The following is an 8,666-nucleotide window of genomic DNA, read 5'->3' as shown; positions in this document are numbered from 1 at the left end:
GGACAGGGTGGTTGTACCATGTGTTTGACAGGTCATTAATAATAAGTCAGCCGTTCGTTTGGCTTAAACATCCACTGCCGTCACAGTAAAAACACTGAGTGACTGGGTTTGTTTTTCCGTCACTGATATTACAGCCCTATAGGGCTAGATATGCTTTACCAGAAACACACACGTCTGTCGAGAGAGTACAACAAACCAAAAAGTATCTACCTTCCTCTATCCTCATACCATTTTCTCTTGGAACACATGTGCACAAGATGAACAAACTGGTGGTTTTGTGCTTTACAGCACACAAGTTTTACTTACATTCCATGGGGAGCAGAGAGGTGGTTTGACACCGAGGGAGGGGGGGGGGGATCAACACAGACTTATACTGCCCCACCATCTTTCAGTGGGGATAGACAACATCACACGCACGAACGCTACAATTAGTCTCAAAACCTTCCCAGTCCTACATGGTAATGTAAATAAACACTGTTCACTTGTGGTGGTTGTTGTTATAAAGCACTCTAGGAAAATCAACAGTGGTTTGCTAGCTGCATCCTATCCTTCTATGGGGTAACATACTTCACAAGTAAACACTATTGTAACAACTACAGTAGACCTGGGTTCAAAAGCCATTTGAAATAATTACAAATACTTTAGCTGGGATTGATTGAGCTTGACTGGCACAATGGAACCAATGGAATAGTGGCAAAACTGCAAACCAGTCCATCTGGCACGCCAGTCAGACTAAAGCAAACGCTGAAAATATTTGAAATGTTTTTGAAGCCATGTTTGTGAACAACCCTCCAGGAATTCCAAGGCCCCGGGTTAAAGAACAATAAAACATTTAAAAATGAGAGAAAGAAAGTTGTTAACATTAAAGGGGAAAAAAAGAGAGAAAACGCTTCTACTCAAAAACAAAGCTTCTTTTCACAGTTAACATTATCCCATTCCATCTCAACAGAGCGGACTGCCATTATATCGGATACGATGCAGCTACATTTTTCTACTAAGCAACAAAACAAAATCATAAATGTGTACAATTAAACAACATTAAGGAGGAGGAAATTAAATTAAAACAATTTCTTCTATTAATCTTGTTTAACTGTTAACATTTCAGAACATTTAATATAAACACTAGTGATGCTTTAGAGCCTACAGTTGCCCTGAGCTTCCTGTAGAATTCTAAAACAGCCTATCACAACACAGTGTCAGAGTTTTCTTTTAGTGCTTCTTGCAAACAACCAATGGTGTGCGTCTGTCTACACAGTGCCATCCAGAGTCTGTTGTCCCAAGTTGCTTGAGTTAGCCTGTTTGATGATGAGAGAGTCGCAGCCGTCCATGTCCTGTTTGCCACACCTACAGAAGCAACACAAGACAGATCAGCATTACCAAGTCATACAGACCAAATTCTCCAGTTGGAGGGAAACAAGGATTTCTGAAACTTTTTAAAGGTTTCCAGATTTGCAACCCTATGAAAAAAAATGTATTATTCAACCGTAATAGTGTTCTCGTACTGGTCCACATCAGACGCGTGGTCTTACCCAGAGGTTGGTCCGCTCCCTGTCCTGTCATTGGTCTGCTGCTGGTGCTGCTGCTGGTCCAGCTCTGACAGTAATTTCAGGACACTCAAGGCCGCCTGTGGACGGGATTGGAACATTTGATATAGCCTAGATCATAATTTCCCTAGTGCTTGTGCCAATATATGTCTGATTTAAAGCATCCGGGTCGTGTTCAGAGGGTACAAGTGAAAAAGGGAAGTATATTCTGAACATGTCCAATATGCCTACCCCCCCCAATCTATGAAAATGTTTAGCTACGGTGTGTCCTAATGGACAAGATTCTGGTCTAACCATCAGAGCATCTCACCATGTCGTGACAGGACTCCACGTCCTTGCCAATGCCGTGGCTGATAAGAGGCGGCTGGGAGGAGCAGTTGATCAGCGATACAAATTCATTCTTGTTGTTTTTGGGGAAGTCTTTGTAATCCACCTGCAAAGAAAAAAAGGGTTTTTAATACTAACACCCTAAAATACATGAATAAAAAGTTGTGTCTGGGTGTGTTTGTCCGCACATGCTTGCGCGCCTCTGCGTCTGTTTACCTGTAGACCTTGTACGTTGGCTAGGTAGCTGAGCTGTTCGGAGGGTCTGGTCAGGGGTCCGTGAGGTACTAGATGAGCCATACTGTTCTGACTCTTCAGGATGGTATCGGCAGTCAGGGAGGTACCAGCGTACAGCAGCTCGTTGGCGATCATGGCCGTCAGGGTGGCCTTAATATAATAACATTAAAAAGGTGCAATAAGCAGAGATCTCTCCACCATTTCCTGCTTGCTAAAATTCTAATAGTATGCCTACTACTTTCAAAACAAGCAAGTGTAGAGAATCATTGTACCATCAAAACTGCTGTGAAATCTTTTAAATAACCAAAAACATTGTATTTTCAGCTGTTTGAAGCCAAAAGTAAAAGACGCAAAAACTAAACTTAACAGGACATATAGAAAAAGAGAACATAGAACAGATCTATTGCTTCTTACACTTACTGTCAATAAGAATGACAGATCTATAACTAATTTATATGTGAATTTGGTCAAGTTGCCCAAAACGTTATACTGCAGCTTTAACAATAATGTTTATTTGCATACTGCGTATCTTTATACCAAGACACATTTACATAAAACAGAACATCAAAGGACAAAAAATATATATACAAAGGAAACCGAACTAAAATAACATCAAGGATAACGTCGATAACTAAAACGCACACTAGACACTGACACACACACCTTGGCAGGGTTGGTCCGGGGGCCGTAACCCTTGTTCTGGTGCCCCAGACTGGGGCTGGCCCCTATAGCCTGGGCCACCTCTGCCACCATTGGCAGGATGCCTGCTGGGAGCTGCTGGTGGCTGAGGTAGGGCTGGCGGTAGTTCTCTGCCTTGGAGCCTGAGAGATAGGGGGCGACAGAGAGACAGACATGTAAAACACTGGGAAGGAGAATGGAACACCCATGTAAAAGCTTCCCTGATTAAAAAAAAAAATCCTAAATCTGTCGTCCCGCACAACACCAAGCCCGCTGGAAGAAGATTGTGAATGACCTATGCTCCATAAAGAGACAAAAGGGTTTAAGTCAAGTAAGTCAAATCCAAAAGAAAAGTCTACTACATAAATCTGAGAACATATCAAAGCATGTGTAGTTCCAACCCTGCCCCTGGTCAACTCACCCAGCGACTGGCTCTCTTCTACAGAGCCCGGCTCGAAGAAGGTCACTTTCCTCCCGTCTCCATTTTTCTTCTGCAGGACCTTGGGTTACATGATCAACAGAAAAAGCACACGTCAGTTGGCTGCTCAACAGTCAATCTAGTCAACACAAACTACTCTGCTGTGTACTGCTGGCTAGATGAGCACATGAGTAGGGTCTAACTAAACCAGTTGCCTGGCTGGTATGCCTCCGGTGGCTCTTGGGGACATACTGTACCTTTTCGTCCGTTTTGAGCGCAGGTTTGTGGGGCTGAGGCGGTGGCACTTTGAAACCTAGAAGCTCAAGCATCTTCTCTGCTGCGTTCCTCTTCGCTACCTTCTTACTGGGGCCTAAGCCCTCCGCACAATGGCCACACACAGTCACCTGATGACCACAAAACAGGTCAGAATGAAAATTTAAATTGGCCCCCAAGCCTAGATAGACATACGCAATATGGCGCTAAATTGCCCTCTGATAGGATGGGTGTCTTGTTTGCCATATTTGTTCACACCTGTCCAATCCCCTCAGACCTCCACTAGTGCTCTAGGCCTAGAGAATAGGCACTATGGGGTTGATTTGGTCAAGAGCAGGCTAGGCTATTTGAGCCTCCTGTTTTACCTGCATGACGAACTCCCTGCGTCTGGGCAGCCCCCTCTCCGTCATCATGCTATACTCTGGCTCCTTCTCTTTCTTAGCCTGCTGGATCTGAGCCAGTCTGCTGATGGGGTTCATGCCCTGCCCATACTCTGGACTGGTCTGCAGCTGGGGGGGGGGGGGGGGGGGAGCCAGGAGAAAAAGAGAGCGCGAAAAAGAGGGATATTTCGCATTACACACAAGAACAAAGATTCCTTAGAAACAATTTTCCAACTCTACAAAAGCTTTCCTCATCACCCCTCCTTTCCCTCCTGTTGCACGTCCCTTTAAAAATGAATATCTTAGAAGCACTTGTTCTTTTTTTTTATGATGTACAGTACCTTTACTCACTGTTAGCTAGCAAATTTACCATCTGGGATAACAAAGATGCTTTACTGCTCTCTACACTCCCTGACCTAATCCCCCTGGTCCTTTCACCTTAATAATGGACTTGGTTTTCTTCTTAATGCGTGCTGGCTGAATCTTCTCCACGCTGGGGGACAGCTGGGGCAGTCTCCTCAGTTCCTCCAGCACGGCTGTAGCTGCCAGCTTTTTAGCGATCTTCTTACTCTTGCCCTCGCCCTCGCCACAGAACTCGCCCACCGCCACACACACCATGAAGCTCTTCATGTGAGGCGGGCCTGCCTCCTTCAGAACCTGTGGGTCGGAGGAGGAACGACGTTAGAGAAAGACAAAACAAATTAGAAATAGGCGTATCAATGGAAAGGTAGGTCATTGAGAGGACAAATGATTTGTTCAAACTGGACTTGATCAATCTAAATGACTGTTAAGCCAATGCGGGACTATAGCCTAACTACCTCAAAGTTGACAGGCATGTTCCTCTTCAGTGCGATCTCAAACACCTGGCTGATTTCTGATTTATTGAAGTTCTCTGTGTCTTCTCCATTCGTCTGAAATCAACAAAGTTTGTGTCAAAACATTTGTCTTACAGCGGAGTTGCTTTGTATGGCAGTATTGAGTCACATATGTGCCCTTCCTTCACGTTGTGAAGCAGACAGGTGTAGTGATCCATGTAGCAGGTGTTGCCTTATGGGTAAAATACTGTACATTTTCCCAAAGTTCCACCCAATTTTTCCCAAAAATTCCTGTTGGAGGATTCACAAAATCAGAAGGGAATAAGCAAGGAAGGAATCCTAGAAATGGGACTCTTCCAACCAGGATTTCTGGAAAAACCCTGGAACTTTGGAAAAGTTACCAGAATATTCCAACCCTAGCGCTGACCCCAGGCCGCTCTGACCCCAGGCCGCTCTGACCCCAGGCCGCTCTGACCCCAGGCCGCTCTGACCCCAGGCCGCTCTGACCCCAGGCCGCTCTGACCCCAGGCCGCTCTGACCCCAGGCAGCTCTGACCCCAGGCAGCTCTGACCCCAGGCAGCTCTGACCCCAGGCAGCTCTGACCCCAGGCAGCTCTGACCTCAGGCAGCTGCTGCAGCAGTATGGGCTCTTTCTGTAGAGTCTTCAGTGCCTTGGCAGCGGCGTCATGTTTGGCAAGCTGCCGCGTGCGCCCCTTCCCGTGGAACTGCTGGCCCCCGATGTTCAGCTCCATGTGGTACAACACCGGCCCCACCGGGGGAAACGGGTAGTAGTACCTGACCACACAGAGAAGACAGGATACGCTCAGGTATAGCTTTTACTGAGATGACACCCCCCACCCAGAGTGGACATACTGTTGCATGGAGCGTTGGTAAGGCCCCGGGGCCCTGATGTTGTAGTTGAAGTTGGATGGTCTCATCCCAGGGTAGGGGTCTATGGGCTTGTACATAGGCTTCACCCCTAGCTTCATACAGAAGGCATTCAGCTCCACCGTGTGTGTCATGCAATCTACTGTGGTAGGGGACACACACACACACACAGACAAAACAGAAAACAAACATTACAGAACAATAGGGACCAAAACTTTAATACACCTGGTGATCAAACTCTTTTGAATGTAGACTACTTAATGCCACTGACTATCAATGTTTCCCCAATCATGACAATTTCATGATACAGCAACTGATGACCTGAGAGCCTCTCAGAAATAAGCACACACACAGGGCCAGGCGTGCTGGGTTCTTGCCTGTGTTGTTGCGGGGGTTGTTCCTCATGCTAGGTTTGGGCAGTGTTGTCTGGGCCAAGGCTGTGGCAGCTGCAGAGTGCTGGGCCTTCTTTATACTGGTCCCCTCTGCCTCCCAGTGCTGATCCCCCAGTGATAACCGCACTGAGAAGATCTGGGGGAGGAAGGAAAGAGACAGAACAGATAGAAGTAGAGAGAGGGATATATCTCTTATTGAAATGAACAAGTATTTAAGAGCAGGGAGGTAAACATTAAAAAGCACAGTGATGACTGATCTCCTAGGGTCATGTCCAGTAGGCAGAAATAGGCCAGAAATGACAAGGTACTATCTGAAGTTAAACATGTCCAACAAGAAACATGTACTTCTGTTTTCAGTTGCAAAACCCCTTGCTGCAGTGAGTGTAGCCTAATGAACATAACCCATGTTTGCTAGTGAGTGTCAGAGGTTGGGTTGTTGAGTTACCTTGGAATGAGCTGGTCCTTGCTCACAGAGCAGCTTATACTCAGGCTGGATCTTATTGAAACGGGCTAACTCATTCACCAGACACATGGGGGTCTTCTCTTTAGGGTTTGCCATGTTAGATACTAAAAACAAATGAACAAAATTAGATAAGTCCATTGAGAGAGGCACAGAAAGAAAGCTTTGGAGCACACACACAATGCACGCACACCGACAGACCTGTGGAGGTGGGGCTGAATGGAGTGGCTGAGCCCGAGGGCAGGGCTGAGCTCAGGAGCGGGTGACTGGCGCTCTCGGAGGGCAGGGGGCCCGAGGCACAGGGGATACTGTACCCTGGCTGGGGCTGAGACAGCTGCTGCAAGGGGCTGGCAGCAGGGCTCGACATAAGGTTACCCGGACACTGGAACTGGGACATACTGGCCAGTTGGGTTTGGTGGAGTCAGGTGGTAGGTAGGTTAAGTCGAGGTGGGAAATCTTCAGTACTGCAGCGATAGATGTTTAAGGTTTATTTGATTGAGGTAAATGACTGCAAAGCTCCGCCTGAAAAGAGGATAACAAAGACAATGGCTTAGACTTAGAGTGGTAGCTTGTTCCCTGCAATTTAAGTATACAAGATGGTGCCACATTTGCATGACCACAACAACAACAAAAAAACAGTCAGTGCCTTGCACAACTGGCCTTCAGCTGCCTTTGTAGATCCAGCACTGACAGCAACAACAATACAGATTCATTAATTTGTAACACCTAATAACAACCATACATGGAAATGTCATAAGAGTGCTGTAATTTTGCATCATAAAACTAGAATGAATGGGCCGCAATAAATCCAATAAAACGTAAACTATTTAATCTGTTTCCTGCAATTCAATAACTAATAACTTAGACATCATCTGGCTGTTGTGGCAATCAACAATTCTCTACAGACAGTAGAACTTAATGCCCAACTTGCTGAGAGGACACGTTTATAATAGAAAGTCGTTTGGATGATCTTTGTAAGGTGTGTTCTGCTAGCTACTTAGCTAGCCAGCCAACTAGCTGTCTGGCTCTCCAGATGAACTAGTTCATGTTAATTTCATATACGAGCCTTACATACTAACGTTAGGTGTAATTTTTGTTTCTGCAAAACGTTGTCAAGTGTCATTGATTGATCCGGTCTTGCTAGACAAGTTATTGCAGTTGTGCCGTTTGTTTGCACGTTTGTCAAGTCAAGTACCGGCGGTAGCTAGCTAGTTAGCCTAGCCAAAGTATCTGGCTAGCTAACAATCTAATTATCTGGTCGACGTCAACACATTTGACACTCATGTCACGTGTATTAGCATTTTAAATATTTTTCTAAAACATTCATTAGTTATATATTGTGCAATAAAAAGGTATGAATCCGGCATACATCTGAAGCAATTCGCTTATCGAACTCCTGCAGGAATTGATGGATCATGGATGTCGAGTCAGGTAGCTCGAGACGCTAGCTAAGCAAACTAGCTAAAGTTAGCTAGTCAAGAGGCATCTAATAAAACCTCACCTCGTTATCTTTCTGTCCAGTTTTTGGTTACTCCATTGGATACGTTACTTTAGTGTTGTATTGGTTTGTTTTTGCTCCAACTGTGTAGGGTTTCCCGTGTGATTTTGGATCAAAATGTTGGTAGTGAAGTGGTGGGGGAAAGGCATACAAGGCAAACACTAAAGAGAATGGCCCAATCTTAGCTGTCTCTTCCGGGAAATGACATCGTTCAGCTAAGAGGAAGTATACTTGGAAAGTGGGCTACTTTGTAGCTAACGAATGAATGAATGATCATATAATATATTTCCTAGTAGACATTTGAGTGCATATCTTGCTGCAGACGAGCACACCCATAGCTCCAATGGCTCTGGAACATTTAGTAAAGAAGACTACATGGTGTTGTAGACTGGTCTCAGATTAGATGTAACATGGTAAACATCAATCCGGGACTCTCAAATTAGTATGGCACGTTACATAAAATAAAATGGAAGTAGGTTGTATTGATAGGTGGGTGTGTAAAGCGAACGGCTGGCAACCGATAGGATGCGTGTTCGAATCCCATCATGGATAACGTTATCAACTTTGCAAACACTTTTTAGCAGTGGTGTATAGTACTTAAGTAAAAATATTTCAAAGTACTACTTAAGTCGTTTTTTGTACTTTACTATTTATATTTTTGCCAACTTTTACTTCACTACATAACTAAAGAAAATCATGTACTTTTTACTCCAAACATTTTCAGTGACACCCAAAAGTACTGGTTACATTTTGACAGGAA

At 44.9% G+C, this 8,666-nt stretch overlaps 1 protein-coding gene across 2 annotated transcripts; it reads right to left on the bottom strand.

The window, feature by feature from the left end:
* Nucleotides 1–267: 267 nt before the first annotated feature.
* LOC110494086 (double-stranded RNA-binding protein Staufen homolog 1) lies at nucleotides 268–8,124 on the bottom strand. Of its 2 annotated transcripts, none has more exons than XM_036950125.1 (16): nucleotides 7,910–8,124; nucleotides 6,610–6,930; nucleotides 6,394–6,515; nucleotides 5,934–6,084; nucleotides 5,542–5,698; nucleotides 5,289–5,463; nucleotides 4,673–4,765; nucleotides 4,293–4,511; nucleotides 3,840–3,983; nucleotides 3,459–3,605; nucleotides 3,205–3,283; nucleotides 2,769–2,926; nucleotides 2,088–2,255; nucleotides 1,855–1,977; nucleotides 1,530–1,624; nucleotides 268–1,344 (listed from the first exon to the last, which is right to left on the bottom strand). In XM_036950125.1, the coding sequence occupies exons 2-16, from the start codon at nucleotides 6,803–6,805 to the stop codon at nucleotides 1,248–1,250; spliced, it is 2,124 nt and encodes a 707-aa protein (XP_036806020.1). In that variant the 5' UTR covers nucleotides 6,806–6,930; nucleotides 7,910–8,124; the 3' UTR covers nucleotides 268–1,247. The 2 variants fall into 2 exon arrangements, with proteins under 2 accessions (XP_036806020.1, XP_036806021.1); XM_036950126.1 differs by having other exon boundaries at nucleotides 5,542–5,695.
* Nucleotides 8,125–8,666: the final 542 nt, after the last annotated feature.

The sequence above is a fragment of the Oncorhynchus mykiss genome, chromosome 17 (genome assembly GCF_013265735.2).
Source record: "Oncorhynchus mykiss isolate Arlee chromosome 17, USDA_OmykA_1.1, whole genome shotgun sequence".
In the NCBI taxonomy this organism is placed as follows: Eukaryota; Metazoa; Chordata; class Actinopteri; order Salmoniformes; family Salmonidae; genus Oncorhynchus; species Oncorhynchus mykiss.
The sequence above is the reverse complement of the archived record's forward strand: the minus strand, read 5'-3'. Positions and strand labels throughout refer to the sequence as shown.

What these genes read in the sequence shown, in the direction of transcription:
- LOC110494086 (XM_036950125.1), bottom strand. Translation starts at nt 6,805, where the DNA reads ATGTCCCAGTTCCAGTGTCCGGGTAACCTTATGTCGAGCCCTGCTGCC. An exon ending in AGAAGAGAGCCAGTCGCTGG is followed by an intron (nt 2,927 to 3,204) that starts GTGAGTTGACCA and finishes CCTATCTCTCAG; the next exon opens with GCTCCAAGGCAGAGAACTAC. An exon ending in CCAACGTACAAGGTCTACAG is followed by an intron (nt 1,978 to 2,087) that starts GTAAACAGACGC and finishes TTTTCTTTGCAG; the next exon opens with GTGGATTACAAAGACTTCCC.